This window comes from Macaca mulatta, chromosome 15 (genome assembly GCF_049350105.2).
Source record: "Macaca mulatta isolate MMU2019108-1 chromosome 15, T2T-MMU8v2.0, whole genome shotgun sequence".
Taxonomy (NCBI): Eukaryota; Metazoa; Chordata; class Mammalia; order Primates; family Cercopithecidae; genus Macaca; species Macaca mulatta.
In genome coordinates, this window is record NC_133420.1 from 41,790,764 (window position 1) to 41,809,972 (window position 19,209).

A 19,209-nucleotide genomic window follows, 5' to 3' on the forward strand; every position below is an offset into this window, starting at 1 on the left:
AGTTCATAAGTGGTAGGCCTGGCTTCAAAACTAGGTGACATCTGCTCCCCAAAACCCACTGTCTTTCCACTACCTCCTATTGCCATTACAGTAAAGGTGAGGATCACTACACACTGCTTCTTCAGATTTAAAATAACACCATGTTTCAGAAGAAACAAACCAACTGCAGCTGATAGGTGTGAGGCCCTCAAAGATGCATTTTGTCCCTGACACGTTCTCATAATGAATGTCTACAGTTGCCCAAGTAAAGGAAATGCAGAGAGAGCCGTGCTTCTCCCTGGGCACCATGACAAAGAGCATCTGCAGGTTAGAGAGGCCAGGCCCAGAATGGTGACTCCTAAATCCACTTGGTGTTTCCCGAAAAGAGTGTGGAGCCCTGAGCTGGGAACCTTTCTCCTCACCTGGGCTAAAAGGCTAGCTGTCCCCACCCCCACATCTCCCCACTCCCACTGCTCCTTCCATTCTGGAATTTCTTTGCTGCTTTTCTCCCAACCTGTTTTCAATTTGCTCTTGTGGCCAGCTTTGACTGTGACCTCAACTCATTCAGAAGCAAGAGGGTGAGGGGAGAAAGAGAGAGAGAGGGGAAACAAGGAGAAGGTTTGAGGGACTGCTGAAAGGAAAGGGAGAGGGAATTGAGGGATAGAAAGTGGGGCCTCTAGAAAAATTGATCCATGCTTTGTCGGGTTGATTCTGAAGCTGCAGCAGAATCATGATTAACATTTTCTGCAGAAGGTAATGAGAGCAAGGCTAGAGTCTGAGTGGATAAAGAAATGTGTGGGGGTCTGGCCCCAGCCCACTCGGGTTACAGCCCCAGAAGAGCTGTAATAGGGAACAGGCACATTCCTGTACAGCGACTCCCAACTCCCTATCTGTTTTCAAGGAAAGAAAAACAGGAAAAGAATGTTAGAGACTTGGACGAACTTGGGTGAGGCAGAGGCAGCAGCCTGGGTTCTAGGAGGGTTCTACCATAAAACCCTAACAAGGTACCAGGGAGGTGGGAACAGAGGCCTCCCAGGTAGAGTGTCCTAGTGAAAGGTGCATGGGGCTCAGATGCAAGACAATGGGCTTGATTCTGGATTCTGCCCCTGAGTAGCTGCAAATCCTTGAATTAAGGTGTAGCATTCCCAAGCCTCTGTATTTCTCTCAGAGAATATAGCACAGTTCTGGAATTCAAACACTTTAAGCACTGAAACTTTAAAACCAACTTTTATAAACAGTTTTGTAAAAAACTAAATAAAAACATGGACCATTAGTATATAAAAGAGATCAAACTAGAGTTGATCTAGTTGAAGGTCAGTGTGAGTATGTGGAAGACTGGCCCCAATCTCTCTCCTGTTAGTGTTCATCCTTGCCCCTGGAGTTCTCTATGTTATAATCTGCAAACCACTGTTAAAATATATGATATATTAGAAACATACTAAGCTCCTATCTCTTGGAGACTTTGTGTCTTTCTCAGAAATTCCAGGCTTAAGAAGATGGCAAGGAGGAACCATGTACCTAGCACAGTGTCTGGTGCGTAGTAATTGCCCAGGGACTGTATGTCACATTCATGTTGAATAAAGTGGTCAGAAATTGGGGAGGAAGGGCTCCTGTGTTAGCTTTGAGAGATTTTCAATTCTCAGTGATTTTATCTCATAGGTTGGCTGATACAAGTTATCTCCTAGATGCCAGGAGTCAAGACACAAAGTTTTTGTTCCAAATCTCCTTCTGTTGAGTGTATGGGCATGGACCTGTCACATTCCTTCTCTGAGCTTCAGTTTTGTCACCTGTAAAAGCAGAAGCTTGGATAAAAATATATCTTTAAGAGTCCTTATCTCTACTCTGTTATGTTGAAAACAAGAATAAGAAAAACAAGGCTGTTCATGGTGGCTCATGCCTGTAATCCCAGCACTTTGGGACGCTGAGGCGGGCAGATCACCTGAGGTCAGTTCAAGACCAGAATGGCCAACATGGTGAAACCCTGTCTCTACTAAAAATATAAAAATTAGCCAGGCATGGTGGTGGGCGCCTATAATCCCAGCTACTTGGGAGGCTGAGGTGGGAAAATTGCTTGAACCCGGGAGGTGGAAGTTGCAGTGAGCCGAGATCATGCCATTGCACGCCAGCTTGGGTAACAGAGAAAGACTCTTTCTCAAAAAAGAAAAATAAAAAAAGAATAAGAAAAACAAAAGCAGTGATAGTTAATACACATTTTAAGCTCTTACTGTTTTCCAGGATACAGTATTTTATATGATGTTTGCAACTCTGTAAGTTAGATACTATGATTCTCCTCATTTTGCATATAAGAATATAGATGTACAGAGTTAAGGAGCTTGTCCAAGACAAGCAGTAAGTGAAGGAGTACTAGGATTTAATCCTAGGCAGAGTAAACGTAAAGCCCAGGCTCTTCACCACTGCTCTGTATATTATTGCTCATTCAGTTGTATGGTTGCCAGATGCAGAGTATGTTATATTGTGGAACCACAATACATGTGTTGAATTGCATTGATTTGCATTTGTGCATAGAGAAGCCCCCAGGCCTTTCTTAGTACCCCCTCCACTGGGTGAGGAAGAACACTGGGGGATTACTTCATTCACCTGTCTTCATCTAAGTTGCATTTAAACCTTCTGAAATCCAGTGCCAAAAAAAGCAATCTTACAATTTACTTTATAGGTTTGTTCTTGTATTTAACAACCCTTCCTGTTGTCAGATTACAAGCTGTAGAAGGTCAGGGACCATTTCTTTTATTGTCTCATTCCTCAAGCTAAGAGAGTGGCAGGAATTCAATTGCAAATTGAATAGCATTGAGAAACCTCCCTTTCTGATACTATCATTTTCAAACTTTCTCTAGGAGGCAGCATAGTATAAAAGAAAAGATATGTCTTTGGAACTGAAAAAATAAGGGTTCTAATCTCAGCTCTCTTCCTTTTTAACTGCAACATTAACCTCAGCTTTACCATTGGGATGATAAAATCTAACTTGTTAGATTGCTATGAGGATTAAATGGAAAAAAGAAAAGTATGTACTAGATGTCAGTTGCCTTCCTTTTAACTTTTTCATTTGGAGATGATTATTCATACAGTTGTGACTAGAACTGAGCACTAAATATCCTTATAATGATCTTGGTATGATTAGTTATACTGCATATAGTACAGGTGAGCCAGTTCCTTCACTTGAATTAAACCTGCAAACCTTAGAATTTTTCAGAACATAGAATCATGCCAATCTTATTGACCTGACATGTTTATGGGGCTTGTATCCATGGTCCAAATTATTCTGAAATTCATGGAAATATCTGGAAAGCTATTCCCATTTGAAAATGAATGTCAACCATCTTTTCATCTAAAGACAGGTAATTAACACAAGCCACAAACATACTGAATTCCTTCATTGATATGGTTTGGCTGTAGCCTCACCCAAATCTCATCTTGAATTGTAGTTCCCATAATCCCCATGTGTCCTGGGAGGGACCTCGTAGGAGTTGATTAGATTATGGGGGCACTTCCCCCATGCTGTTCTCATGATAGTAAGTGAGCTCTCATGAGATCTGATGATTTTATATGGGGCTTTTTCCCCCTTCCCTGGGCACTCATTCTCTCTCCTGCCACCCTGTGAAGAGGTGCCTTCCGCCATGATTGTAAGTTTCCTGAGGCCCCTCAGGCCATGCAGAACTGTGAGTCAATTAAACCTCTTTTCTTTATGAGTTACCCAGTCTCAAGTATTTCTTCATAGAACTATGAAGAATTGCTATGAACTATGAGAATGACGAATATACTCATGAAGATCTGACTCTCTCATTGGCTATCTGGAAACAAATTGAAAAGCAGACAGACATGGATCCAAGCTCAAAGAAAACAAACACATGTAGCCAGACTTGGAATCCTGAGAAACCAAATGAAATAAGACCCTCACTCCATCTAGCAAATAATCCCATGTCTTCTCGCTCCCCTGCCTTTTTTTTTTTTTTTTTTTTAACTTTTTATCACATACATTGCTCTGGAATTTGTGATATTTTTTGAAATGGACGTATTGTTAGTTTCTGGTTGTACTGTGAAAGAACCTGATATAAGAAGCCTACAGAAGAAGTGTGGGATGCCAAAATTTGTGCTGAATAAAAGATTCATTCATGTCTTCATTTTCCAGACAAATCTCTGGTTCTAGGCATCTTTGTCTCTTTCTAGACCCTTGGCTTTACTTTGTAGACTCCAAATGCATGAGAGTGTTGTCAACTCCTTGTAACAAAAAGAAAAATGGAGACATTGAGAAGTTTAAGGACGTGCAACCCATGGTGGAAATAGTACTCAGTCTCAGGTCTGTCTTGCAGTAGCAGCTGAAATTGCCTGTTGCCAACACTACCCTGATTTAGACACTTGATCCTAAATCTAGCATCCACATGTCAAGTCTATGAACCATATATTATCTTTGTGAAAAATGGAAACCGAAAAACATTACCCATCAGACCTGTTCTATTGGACTATAGGAGCAAATACCTTCTAGAATTGTTGTTCGGCTGAATCCCAGGTCCATCTGGCCAATTCAGTCAGATAAGTCTTGCAAGATTCACTTGTAAGAGGAAGAAAGAAACTCTTCTTTTTAAAACTGTTTTTCTTTAAGAATGAAACTTTTGGGCCAGGCACAGTGGCTCATGCCTATAATCTCTGCACTTTGGGAGGCCAAGGCTCAGGAGTTTGAGACCAGCCTGGGCAACAGGGTAAGACTCCATCTCTACAAAGAATACAAAAGTCAGCTGGTGTGGTGGTGCATGCCTATAGTCCCAGCTATTTGGGAAGCTGAGGTGGGAGGACCTCTTCAGCCTGTGGGGCAGAGGCTCCAATGAGCCGAGGTTGCACCACTACACTCCAGACTTGGCAACAGAATGAGACCCTGTCTCAAAAAAAAAAAAAAGAAAAAGAAAATAAATAAATAAAAATAAAGAATGAAACTTTCGTTTGAAAGACCAACAGGAAGTGATCCGTATATTCTGCTCAATCAGTTCCTTGGTAGAGAAGCACCCCCAGGCTGCTGTGAGTCCTAGTCTTCTGAAACACGAGCCAACACTATTGTTGTTTTATGGTTTCATGACATTGTCTTGTTCTTAATCCCAGGTAGAGAGGATGTAATGGAGCTGACATCCTTTTCTGGTTTATTACTGGGGTTGTACATGAATAGAGCTCTGAGGAACTCTCTATCAGGCAAGAAGAAAAGAAGAAAACAACAGTTGAGAGGCCTCATATCATTTTATACTGTGTGGTACAAAAATACCTCATATGTCAGTTTTTTTCCTAGATCATCCAATTTTAGAATTGGAGGGGAACTTAGAGGCCATTTAGTCTGGCCCATTTACTTTATCTATTTTTAAGTAATTTTTATTGATATTTTTATGGGTTACAAAAGCAATATATGTTTATTGAAGATAATTTTTAAAATAGAGAGAAATAAAAATAAGATAGAAAAAGTGCCCATATGTCACTCTCCAGAGTCATTCTTAAACTTTTGTTTTTTTCTTCCTTATGTTTTTAAATGTATGTGCATATAAAATTTCTACAAAAATGAGATTACTTTGTAATAGTGTAACCTGTTTTTTTAACTTCACATTATGTCATAAATACCCTTTGATATTCTTCCACAAATTATTTTTAATGACTATAAAATAGCCTATTGCATCACTGAACTCAATTGATATAGCCATTTCTATATAGTTGGACATTTAGCTGTTTCCACATTCTTGCTAGTATAAATAGTACTGCAGTGTTTGTCCTTATAACTTAATTTTTGTTCATATCTGTATTTTTATTTTATTTTTTCAGGAATCCTAATAATGATTCTAGCACCTTCACCATGCAGAGGAGAAAACTAAAGCACAAAAAATGAGGATTTAGTTGTCCATGACTATACAGCAAATTCTCAGCAGAACTAAGACTAGATCCCAAGAGTCTAGATGTTCAGTTATTCTTTCTAGTTTTCTTTACTTCCTAGACTTCTTTATTAGTCCTGTTTCTAGTAAACTTCCACTACTACTTAAAACCCAATGGTTAGATTTAAAGTAAATTAAAGAAGTGATGGAGTTTGAGGATTACAAATATGTGGCACATAGTCTCCCATTGTTCCATCCTGTACATGGTGAAGGTTCCGTGACATCATGTACATCCGGTACACGATGAAGGTTCCATGACCTTCATCACTAATCAATCACAGAACTCTTTCTTCCTTAGCTGGTCTCTGTCCATCTCAGTATAACACTCCATGAATCCAGTACCCATGCACAATATTGGCAAATTGGCATGAAAATTATTTTACATCTTTAGTCCAGTTCCTTCATTATACAAAGAAGGAAAATGCAATTCTAAGAAAGAGGAGTCTTGCTCAAGGAGTTAAGAGGGAGTGAATGGCAGTGACAAGGCCATAGTAGTTACAGAAAAAAAAAGCATAATATCCTTGCTACCTTTTCATGCATTTTTATTACACAATAATTTACCTCATTTGAGCCTTGCTACAATCTTATAAAGGTAGGTATTAGTATTTCCACTTGATGGATGAAAAAATTGTGCATAAATATGAACAAAGAGTCATCAAGGCTAAATACAAATCTGTGTCATTGTCATATATTTTGCTTTTTCTATCCATTATTTTTCTTGATAATGGTATCCAGACATTTGATAGGTTTGAATGACAGCAAAAACATGTGCTCACTATGGCCTGAGCTGGGGAGTTCATCTTTCTTTTTCTCCCTCCAGGAGAATTCCTGAGTTTTGCTGATGACTTACTCTCTGGCCTGGGCACATCTTGTGTAGCAGCTGGTCGAAGCCATGGAGAGATCCCTGAAGTCAGTATCTACTCGGTCATCTTCAAGTGTCTGGAGCCTGACGGTCTCTACAAGTAAGATGTGTTGGGTGTGTGGGGACCATGAAGCAGACAGGATGATTTTAAGCCTAAGAGGAATGGCATGAGTTATTCTGTGCAGGCCAGCCAAATGTTTTGTTAGCTAGCCTATATGTGCAACTTGAGATTCTAAGGTTTAGAAGTGTCCATTTGAGAAGTATGCCACAATGGATCACAGAATCACACCAGGTGAGTGCTGAAGTGCCCAGAGAGACCAGAAATTTAAAACCATTCCTTCTGCTGATTAGGAATCTGCAGCTCAGAGAGAGAAGAGTGTTTACTCAAGAGCACCGATCAAGTTATCAAGGATGGTTGGGACAGGGATCTCTGCCTAGTGGTCTTTTACCTCTTGTATCCTTTCTTCTCTTTAAATATTAGATTAGTATATCTGATATATAGACACATACACACTGAAATATGCATACTGAGATATATATGCCGATATATATTTAATATATACTTTTTATTAATAGATCCAGCTAGCCTTTTAAAAATAGTGCAATTATCACTCCTTTGTAGAGTATATTGGAGTCACTGCATTCAAACTTCTGAAGATGCAAGAGATAGTCACTCTGAGCTTCATTTGTTAGCCTTGGAAGAGAAAAGGAGCTCATTTGTTACTTTTTATTTCCTACCTCAGTGAGTGTTGTTTTTAGATCTGGATGCAACCATCATAAGCTATAACATAGAGCTTCATAGACCAACTCTCCTTATGTACCCTAATTATGGAACCATAGGCCACCTCCCTTATCAACTTAGAAAGCTGAAGTTATTACAAAGTTGAGCTTTATTCACCAGTTATTCAACTCATTTATTTATTACCGTATTTAGCCATTCAGGGATTCATTCTTTCCTCCATTTAACTATCTATCTGCCCGAAGATTTATCTATTTTCCATTCATCCCTCCCTCTTGCCCTTCTTCCCTCTTTCCCTCCATTCATTCGTCTCTTATCCATCTATTCACCTGCTCTTATATTCCTTCATTACATTAATTTATTCATTCATCAGTTACTTCATTCACACATTCGTTCACTGATTCATAACTTATTTACTTATTCAGTAGACATTTGCTGAGTATTTCTTGTGTTTTGGTCTTGTGCTAAGCACTGTGGATATGAATGAGACTGAGACAGAAGTCCTATCCTCAGATAACATAACCTAATGATTGTGAGAAAGGCCACAGGCTATGGATTCAAATCTGGCTTTGACATTTTTAGTTAAGTGACTTTAGATAAGTTGCTTTACCCCCTAAGTCTCTTATAAAGCCTTTGTAAAACAAATAATAAAACCCACCTTGTAGAAATGTGTGATAATTAAATGAGAAACACCCTGGCTTGGTATCTCCAAGCATGTGCGCAATAAGTGTTAGTCCCTCCACAATCTGTGAACCTTGCTTACCTCAAAACACAACCCATCTTCCCCTTCCTCTCCCTCCCTCTTCCTCACCCTTTTGAACACTTGATATATTCAGGCTCCTTGGTAACAACCAATGTGTTGGGTCACCAAACTCAAGAATGTCAAAAAAGCTGGCAATTGAGTCTTCTGCCCCTGACTCTGCAACCTACTATCTCTGAGATGTTGGGACCCAAGCTTTATCTTAAGTCACTTGGGGGGCAGTGAATGTTCTAGGAATGAAATCCTCAAAGTAAATATGCAATTCTACGTCTTCCAGTGGGACATCTGGGCAAATTTTACTAAAGTTTTAGGATGTACCTTAGGCCTTAAAGAATGACCACCATCGCCTGTAATCCCAGCACTTTGGGAGGCCGAGGCGGGCGGATCACGAGGCCAGGAGATCGAGACCATCCTGGCTAACACGGTGAAACCCCGTCTCTACTAAAAAATACAAAAAAACTAGCCGGGCGAGGTGGCGGGCGCCTGTAGTCCTAGCTACTCGGGAGGCTGAAGCAGGAGAATGGCGTGAACCCGGGGGGTCGGAGCTTGCAGTGAGCGGAGATCGCGCCACTGCACTCCAGCCTGGGCGACAGAGCAAGACTCCGTCTCAAAAAAAAAAAAAAAAAAAAAAAAAAGAATGACCACCATCCTCATGATGAGTAGGGGGATTGGGATCTGACTTTGAGAGCACAACTCTAGACACTCTTAATCAATAAGCACTCACCAACACCTTGGGCTCTGGGATAATGACATGTGTGAAGTGAAACACAAGTATGTGACTACATTAAGAGAGATTAAGTCCTCTCTAACTCTGAAAACTATAATTCTGTGAAGAAAGTGAATGGCATTTTCAAAAGATTTTCTGATAGATGGCTTCTGGTTTCTCCCCTCCTTAGGGTTATAGACTAAAGGCACACAGACCTGGATTCAAATCCTGACCCTGTCCTTTATCAGCTCTGTGACACTGAGTGAGCTGCCTAACCCTCTGAGTCTCCAATTCCTTCTGTTTGAAAATGTGGATAATATGGTGTTTGGCCCACTGGGACCCCAGGAGGACTCGATGGGATCATGGACAAAAGCTATCTAGTGATGAGGTTCCAGTAGAAGCCTAAGAAGTGTTAGCTATTATCAATGTTGCTGTTGTTGCCCTTGTAATAATTTCAACTTTCTCCCATCCATCTACCAAATGATAGAAGATACAGCATCTGGCAGAGAAGGATGGTGTCCTGTTGGGTGATTCCTATTCACTAATACAGAAGGAGTAACCCTGTCTCTGGGTGACACTGTAGGGGCTTGATGTCATCTGGGCTGGAATCCTGCAGCCCCATTATGTAGAGAGCAATGAAATGTTTTATGGAATCCCAAAAGCAATTAACACTGAGAGCTGACAAATCAGCTGACATTCTTTAAAAGTGATGAACACTTTCCTTTGCCCCTTCTTTTCCTCACTGCCTGACACCACCCCTCCTTTCCACCTCTTAAAGTATGGCACATTCCTTCTTCCTCTGTCCTGGAAATGTGCTTGTCAGGAGCTTGTCATCTCTAACTCTGAACACTTCTCTATTTTATTTATGTATTTTTGAAATGGATGATGTTAATGGCCCTGGGATCCAGGCCGCTCTGACCAGGAACCAGGGTGTTGTTTGGAATGGTCTCTTATCCCATTGGCGGCTCTCCTCCCATGGAGTCTGACCAGCTCGGTCTGGAGTTTTAAAATAGTTCCAGTGTCAGTTCTTAGGGATTCTCATTTTCTGCTTGCTCGTTTTTTACCCAAATTCTTCTTCCTCTTGAGCCAAAAAGACTGTGTGTGGCAGTAGAAATAGCACAGGCCTTGGGGACAGGCAGGGCTGGGTGTGAACCCTGATTCTGACGCATGCTCATAACCTGCCCCGAGGCAGGTTTTTCACTGCTCTATGAGACAATTTCTACCTCTGGAAAAAGAGGCTGATGATTGTCCCTATCTCAAAGGGTTGTAAGGAAGAGGGTTGACTGAAAACTCCGCAAACAAGGCTTACCTGAATTCTTGGCATGTAGGCAGCCTGCAGGAAGTGTTAGCCACTTTCTTCTTCTCCCCTGACTCTTCTCAATCCCTGGTTATCAGTGTCTTTTCTAAGCACAGCTCTGGAGGAACTGGCCCTTATCAGGCAAGTTGCAGTCCCACTATCCTTGGAAGGAACGACCATCCAGAATCCTTTCGGGAGAAATGGAATGAGAGGAGAGGATTGATGCAGAGGAGAGAGGTCTCAGAATGGCCCAAGTTGTAGTTAAGCACAGTCAGACACCAAATTCTGCACCCATGCTTCTAAAGGATTCAGGTGGCAGGAGAGTGGAGGACTAGTCTCTCCACCAGAGAATCTGGGCTCATGCCCTGCTATTAGTTCTGCCTCTAGGACCTTGAATTAAATGTTCAGATTCCTTCCCTGTTCTGCACTGTCAGCGTCTTTAAAATCAAGGTGCATGAGATTCTAGCTCATGAGTTCTGTCATGGGATTTATTTTCATCCCCTCTCTCCTTCTCCTGAGCTTCTGCCCTTCCAGCTTTTCTAGCTCTCTCACATCTATTTTGCACTACTGTGCCTCTCTGTGTCTCTGCCTGTTTCTCTTTGTCTTTTATTCCCTCGCCATGTAAGTATTTTCTGTATGGCTTCCTGTCTTTGTCTGTCTGTCATTCTCCCTACCATTCCTTTTTTTGTCTTTTTATTCATTATTTTAGTTTATGTTGCTATAAGTGTATCTCAGTTTCTTGGTCCTATTTTTTTTGGAAATTTGGCCTCTCTCCCTCTCTCTGGCCCCACTCCAACCCCAACTCCCTCTCTCCACCCCACCTAGGAAGGCAAATTTTTTCTTTAGCCCCTCCATCCATGTAACTTTACACAGCGCCACAGGGTAAGAATAATTGAACGAGTGAAAGTCAAGGCTGATTTTCTGTCCTAAGCTCACCCTGGTGTAACAAAACAGAAACATCAGCACCCGTGCCCTGTTTAAATTGAATTTCCTTGTTTGTTTCATTTGTTTTGCTTTTGAATGAAAACAAACAAGAGCAGCAGAGGGAGAGGGTCCCAGGAAGGTCTGACAGCAGGGCCAGCTCCTGCTGCCGTGGGTGGGTTGTTGGAATTGAGGGGTGACCCTGAGCAGGAGTCTCCACTCAGGGCCAATGGCTCAGGCCTGGCTGGGCATCCATGGTCCCTGCCCTTGCCTGGCCAGAGGCCCAGACACCCTTCTTGTAGCTGCTCTCCAATTTCCTATTACCCAAGGTAATTAGCCTCTGTCTTGTCTTGGCTGCCTTGCCTTTCTCTAATTGTGGAAGGCTGCCAAAGGGTCCTCAGCAAGCATGCCAGCAGCAACCAGGCCTGATTCCTGGGGTGGGGGATGCATTCCCACACATTCAGAGGCTTGCCCCAGACCCGCCCTCACCTCCCTGGCTTCAGCTCTATGAAAGGAATGCCAAGGGAGCCTGGGGACAGTAGTCAAGTGCCAACATCCACGGTGGGAACAGAGGCTTGGGCCAGAGGCTCTATCTTAGCGGGGTGGGTAGAATTGGAAGAGTAGAAGAAAAAGCAAAGCCCTGGAGAAGGGAGGGCATTGCGAAAAAAAGCCTGAGGTTGGGAGTCTGACAGAAATTTTCACACTTGCTCTCAGTGGTACGTTGGGTCAGTTCTTCCCCCTCCTCTGGTCTTAGTGTTATTTGTGACATGGAAAGGTTAAGTTCAGTGAGTCCCGAGATTTGCACACTGAGGTAGGAATGGAGACTCCAAACAGAGGTTCTGATGCCCAGTACCACCAGGACTTTCTGGATAATGCTGCTAGTAATAATAATATTTTATTGAGTATTCACTATGTGCCAGGAACCATTCTAAGGTATGTGTACTATCTAATTCAATTCTCATGATAAACCTATAGATAGGGTATTGTTATTTTTATCCTCTCCCATTTCACAGGTGGGAAAGCTAGGGCTTGAGGGAGTAATCATTTTCCCCAATGTCACATAATGAGAAGGGGTAGAGCTGAGATTCATACCCAAGCTGATTCTTAATGCCCACCTGCACCTCCCCTCCCCTCCTCCCATGTGCTGTTCAACGCACCTGGTGAGGTATGAGTGGAAGAGAACTTCCTAACTGCAAATGACACTGTTTGCAATGGAAAGAACACCAGGCTTGGGAACCGAAGACTCAGATCACAGCCCATAGATGGCAGGTGGGGGTGCTTCACACCTCATCCTTCTCATTCGTACGATGGAGATAATCAGTCTCATCCATAAAATGGAGATAATTTGTCATATCTCCCCCAAATTAAATTGGATAGTAGACAGAAATTTGCTTCAACATTTTCATAAGGTTGTGTATACATGTGAAGGGTTATCAGTGCCACTCTATGTTTTTCAAAAAGCAGCAACAGGAAAGGCAATAGACTCTGTCTATCTCCATCCCCTACCACTACTAGCACACACACATAATTTTAAATTAGGCCTATTAAATCAGACAGAGGTGGGTTTTTACCCATTGAGTGGCATTGGGCAAGTGTCTTCACTACTCTGTTTCAGATTTTTTGTTTCATTTTGACTTTTTGAGACAGTCTGGCTCTGTCACTGAGGTTCTGGAGGGCAGTGGTGCAATCACAGCTCACTGCAACCTCAAGCTCCCAGGCTCAAGCCATCCTCCCACCTCAGCCCTCTGAGTAACTGGTACTACAGGCATGTGCCATCATGTCCAGCTAATTTTTGTTTCTTTTGTAGAGACGGGATTTTGCCATGTTGCCCAGGCTGGTCTCGAACTCTTGGGCTCAAGCCATCCACCTGCCTCATCCTCCCAAAGTGCTGAGATTACAGGCATGTGCAACCATGCCCAGCCTGCTTCAGTTTTTTATCTGTAAAATTGAATCATAATAGGATCTATTTCATAGGGTTATGAGGATACAGTGAACTGAAATATGTAAAGAGGACAAGATAATGTCTAGCTCATTGTCAGTGCTTACCAAATGGCAGCAGGGGGAGGAGTAACCACTGTGACTACTGTTTGTGATGACAGACATTACCTAAGCAGTCACATGTGGGATGGCCTCTGCTAACACCATATGTTCACAGCCTTCCAGCAGGTTGGCGTTCTTCTCCCACACTGGCCCCTACCCACCACTCTGCAGGCACGCTTGCTAGAGTGCACCAGTCTCTTCCTTCCTCAAGGTCTTTGCCTCTACTGTTCTCTTTCCCTGGGATGTCCTTCCCTTGGCTCTTCCATGTGTGTTTCCTTGTTCTCCTTCAGGTCCATGATTAGATGTTGCCTCCTTAGAGACGCCTTCCTTTGCCACTTGTATCTACCTACCTGCCGTGCACACAGACACACAAAGCCATGGTACTCACTAATACTGTAATAATTTAGTCTCTGTTACTTGTTTTTGTGTATCTTTTCTCACTAGAAGGACACTGGACCAGGGTCTGTGTCTGCCTTGTTCATCCTCTATCCCTGGTACCTAGAAAGGTAACTGACACTAGGTAAGAATCCAGTAAATATTAGTTGAATGATTTGAACACATTTTCAAGTCAATGTAGAAATTCTGTAGACACTGACTTCTCCCCTTCACTCATATAAAATTTCCTACTCACTTTCTCACCAAATATTCAGGAGACACCCACTATGTGCCAGGCTGTGGTCCAGTACTATAGCTCTACATCTGTCTCTAGTTTTCTATGTTTCTATTTCTATCTTTCTCTGTCTACTTTCCTCTCTTGGCTCCCTCCTTCTTTTCCCTTCCCTCTCTCCCTCCCTGCTTCCCTTCCCTTCCTCCTTTCCTTCCCCACTTCCTCCCTTTCTTCCTTCCTTCTTTCCTTCCTTTCTTCCCCATCCTTCCTTGCTTACTTCCCTCCCTCCCTCTCTTTTCCTTTCTTTCTTATAAACCTTATTTAATCTAATCCTCAAAACAACTCTGTAAGGTAGTTACTATTATTCTCACTTAACAGATAAGGCAACTAAGGCACAGAGAGGCTAGGTAACTTGACTACAGCCACAGAGCTAGTAAGTAGAGGCAGATTTCCAGCCCGTTTATCTCCACTGCCTGAACTGAAAATTGCCACACTGAATTATGAGAAGAGTTGGGCATATAGCAATGACAGGGGTCAGAGTGGAAGCTGTGGGCAGGGATCTTTTATGCAAAGATCCATGCCCAAATGGGTTGGAAACAATATGGAAAACAAACTTTTAGTTTTCACACAAAAGCTACATGGCTACCATTGAATTTCAAACTTTGTCCCTTCCCTGCCGTCCTCATAGCACTACACACACAGTTGTACATGGGGTCTGCATGAGAACCCCTGCTCCTCCCTAGGGATGGACTCCCGTTGTCATTTGCGTGATACACTTGATTCCCAGCTCTCATCTGCTGAGCTATTTCCCAGCACTCTCAGACTCCCATGTGTTTCAGCAAACAAGTCCAGGCTCCTGGCCCAACAATCCTATTCCAAAAGCCCAGGGGGCTGGGAGCTTTGGATGGAGCATTGCTGGCCTGTCCACCACCCTCAGGACACCACCTCTCCTGGGCACAGCCTGGGAAGCACATCACAGAGGCAGCCAGGGCCACCACCATGGATACTATAATTATATATTAGATGAAATCCCAATGTTTCCCTTTATTTACATTCCTACCCTACCCTCTTCATTTCCTTTCTTTGTGCCAAAAATCAGCACAGAATTTACTGGAAACAGCATGAAAGTCATCAGGAGCCCTCCAGGGCTGGCTTTCAAAAGTGCTTGTCCAGATGATAGGAGGTGAGATTGCTGAGGGTCATCCTGTCTCTGGCCCTCAGCAGCTATGGGGCCTTTGGCAAGTGGTTTCCGCTTTGGAGGCCTTCATTTCTCCATTTGTAGAAGAGGGCTTGAAAGGGGCCGTCTCAAATGAACTTTTCATGAATTCAGAGGCTGTGCATTTCTTTTCCTTTTTTTTTTTTTTTTGACACACAGTCTCCTTCTGTTGCCCAGGCTGGAGTGCAGTGGTGTGATCTCAGCTCACTGCAACCTCTGCCTCCCGGGTTCAAGCGACTATTCTGCTTCAGCTTCCTGAGTAGGTGGGACTACAGGCATGCGCCACTGTGCCCAGCTAATTTTTGTAGTTTGAGTAGAGATGGGATTTCACCACATTGGCCAGGCTGGTTTGAACTCTTGGCCTCGTGATCCACCCTTCTCGGCCTCCCAAAGTGCTGGGATTACAGGTGTGAGCCACCACACCCAGCACGAGGCTGTGCATTTCCAGAGATGATGGGGGCAAGGAGACGGTCTCCAGCCCCTGGCAACTGGAGAGGCAAGGATCTAGTCCAGGTGAAAGAATTTTATTCAGCTTAAGATCAGATGTTTCTGCTTTCTCTTAGCATCAGTGACCCAACGCTCAGTGGGCCTGTTGGGCCACCTCCTAGATAGGACCCTGAAGGGACTTTCAGCTCCTGTGAGAAGGGAGCAAACAGGAAACCTTCCATGCTGACCAGAGGCCTGGGCTGCAGCCCAAGGTTTATCCAGGACACACCAGGGAAAGAATCCAGGAGAGGCTTGATAGGGTTCTTGTACTGCTCTGTTCTGGCTTTTTCTTTCCACTGTGAACTTTTCATTTATTCTTTATTTCATTTCATTCCTCCTTTCCTCCCTCCATTCATTTTCTTCCCTGGCTCTCCTCCCTCCCTCCCTCACTTCCTTCCTTCCTTCCTTCCTTCCTTCCTTCCTTCCTTCCTTCCGTCCGTCCTTCCTTCCTTCCTTCCTTCCTTCCTTCCTTCCTTCTTTCTCTTCTTCCTTCCTTTCTCCCTCCCTTTCCCTTTTCCTCTCCTTCCTTCCTGTATCCCTCCCTCTCTTCCTCTCTCCCTCCTTCCCTCCTCCTTCTCTTTCTTCCTGTTTCCCTGCCTCCTCTCCCATATTTGTAACCTCTCTCCTTTGCTTTCTCCTTTTGTTCTTTTTTAAACTGTTTCTGCCTGGCCTTTTATTTCCCCCTCTGCACTCTGTTTCTTCTTCTTTTCTTTCTTGTTCTCTCTTTCTTGGTCATGGACACTACTTCCCTCTTCATGTCACCCTGGCTTCCTGTCCATCTTTCTCTGTCTTTTTCTTTTCTGTCTTTCTTTCTTTTTTTTTGATTAGGAGTCTCACTATGTTGCCCAGGCTGGTCTTGAACTCCTGAGCTCAAGCCATCCACCTGCCTCGGTCTCCCAAAGTACTGGGATTACAGGCGTGAGCTACAGTGCCTGGCCTGTCTCTGTCTCTTTGTGTCTGTGTGTACCTCTCTTCTACTTGCTCTGTGTCTGTACCCCTGTCTCTTTCTCCTTTTCTTATCACTTCTCAGTCCCTGTCTTTCTCAGCCCTAGGGTCTCTCTTCTTCTATCCTCCTGTGCATTTTTCTCTCCACTTTCCTCCTCTAACACCCCACGCCCCACACCAGCCTAAGTACAAGGATCTGTGCCTATTATCTGATTCTGGGCTGAATGGCAATTTAGGTGTGACCAAGGGTCTCAGAGCTCAGTAGGGATGGGGCTGACCGATGTCCCCAAACTCGAGTGGAATGTGAACTTCCCTTGGCTGTGGTGTCCAGTTCTAATTGGTTAGAGGATGGGGGCAAGTACGGCAGCCCGGCGACTCAATTCCATCTAACATCAGGTCGTACTGACCTCTCCAAAGTGCACAGTTGGGGCCTGGGAGAGGGGAATCGCTGTCCTCAAGCCAGAAGCAAATACAGCCATGCATCCCAGGCCAAGAGAGACTCGTAGAGGAAAAATAACGCTGTTTTTCAGCCGACAGACAGTGAGGCTCCTAAAACCTGCTGGGGACTCTCAAGCAGGCTATTTCTTTCCTCACACTGCGTCAAGATTCCATCCAGGAATGGGACACCAGCCAGGGTTCCAGAGGGACGGGGCACAGACTGCTCATGTGACCTCGTGGAATGGGGAGGGGGTCGGAGCTGAGGCTGCTCTGGAGGGCTAAGCCTTGAATACTGAGCAGAGGAGCTGGGCTTTCTCCTGCAGGCAGAGGGGAGCCAGGAAGGGCACTGGAGGAGGGACAGGATGTATCTTAACCTGTGTTTTGTGGTGACAACCCTGACCATGGTTTGGAGAACAGGCTGAGTTGAGCTGAGAGCCAGGAGGGCCATTTGATATTGATAAAAGGGGGAAGGATGGAGTCCACACACATTTGGGGACCAGTAAGTGTTGCTCTGATTAGTGAATGTGCTGGGCCAAAATGGAACAGCACAGTCTCAGGAAACATCTGGAAACAGCTTTTTCATAACTGACTGCAATGCACAGTGTTCAAGAAAAGAGCATATTTGTTGACTGTCTAGGAGGTGCCTCACAGTAAGGTAGGCACTTGTGCTGCAGAACTAACCAAACCAGAGTATTTGCCCTCATGGAGCTCATATTCATGATGTTGAATACAGAGAAGGGACCAGGTTGTTACCTGACACTGTATATCATGCTCCAGGGGCTGTGGGGACACCAAGGAAGAGCCACTAGCCCAGCCAGGAGAACCCTCTGCTGCAAGTCTTCTGAGGAAGTGGGAGGATGGATTGCAGTGGGTTGAACAGTGTCCCTGAAAAATTCACATCTATCTGAAACCTCGGGATGAGGCTTTATTTGGAAATCGTCTTTGCAGATATATTTACTTAAGGATCAAGATGAGGTAATACTGGATTAAGTTAATTCCTTAATTCAATGACTGATGTCACTCTAAAAAGACAGAGCAAAGAAGACATGTGAAGACAGAGGCTGAGATTAGAATGATGCCGCCTCAAGCCAAGGAACACCTGGGGCCATCCGAAGCTGAGAGTGTCAAGGAAGGATTCTTTCCAAGAGCCTTCAGAGGAAGCATGGCCATGCAGATGCCTTGTTTTCGCACGTCTAGCCTCCAGAACTCTGAGAGAATACACTTCTGTTGTTTCAAGCCACCAAATGTGTGGTGCCTTTTAATGGTAGCCCTAAGAAACTAATATGAGGGAAAAGAGGATTTGGGACAGAGGGCAGATTGTGAGCAGGCTGGGGTACGAGAGACAACGGTGAAGCAGACAGTATAGCTGGAATGTGGAAGTCCAGGCAAAGTAGGAGATTTGGGGCTATGGAGGCAGGCAAGGACCTTATCAGCCAAGTTGGGCTCCATGAGGAACATGGGGAAGCTTCCAGGGAGTTGGTGGTATGAATGAGCTTCATTGCTGCAGGAAAGAGTTGACTTGCAAGGGGAAGGCCAAGCATCTGAACAATGCCTAGAGGAGAGGAAGCAGGTCCCCAAGGCCCTAGAAATGATGACCATGAAGAACACTTGAGTGACCTTGAATATTTATTCAAGTTAAGAAAAGACACAAAAGGGTGCAACCAATGTCTTCAACCCTCTGTAGAGCTACGCAGGGTAAGGGGCACAGATGTGTTCACTGTGACTCCAGAGGGCGGGACAGTGGTACAAGGCTATAAGGCAGATTGATTTTGGATCCCCACAGGAAATGTTCTATTACTGACTTTCAGTGAGCTGCCAGTCTCGGTGGGCAGTGAGAGCCCCATGCTCAGGGCAGCAGGGAGCTGTTAGGGATGAGGCAAACTCTAAGCCATGATTTATAAGGAGGAACTTTCCAGTGATGGCAATGAGTCAGTGTGGCCAGATGCTTGATAATAGAGAGTAGTGAGGACTGCAGTAAATTAGGCATGGCACAGAGAATACTTAGTTCCAGCTGCTGATTACCATTTGAGACTGCTGACTTGGTGTTAATACATCTTCCAAGCCAGAAATCTAGATGCTTATGTGAAACCTCCTAATTATTACATGCTGGCAACCAATTTAAAATTGGCCAAATAAACCAATTTTGTAGGTAAGAATTAACCTGCAGATCATTAATTTGGGAACTCTTATGTAGGTCACTTCTCTCAGTGTATAGATGAGGAAGCTGAGACCCCAAGAGACTCATTGGCATCATAGTCAAGGCAGAGCCAGGAATGACACATGGGAATCCTGACTTCT

The 19,209-nt window shown here is 43.9% G+C and overlaps 1 protein-coding gene across 7 annotated transcripts in view; it reads left to right on the top strand.

Annotated features, from left to right (window-relative positions):
• Positions 1-19,209, top strand: part of ASTN2 (astrotactin 2) — a 985,877-nt gene that overhangs the window by 917,880 nt on the left and 48,788 nt on the right. For all 7 annotated transcript variants that reach the window (XM_015116965.3, XM_015116967.3, XM_015116966.3 and 4 more), the window contains one exon: positions 6,715-6,856. In XM_015116965.3, coding sequence (XP_014972451.3) covers positions 6,715-6,856 — 142 coding nt within the window. The remainder of the gene's footprint in view (positions 1-6,714; positions 6,857-19,209) is intronic.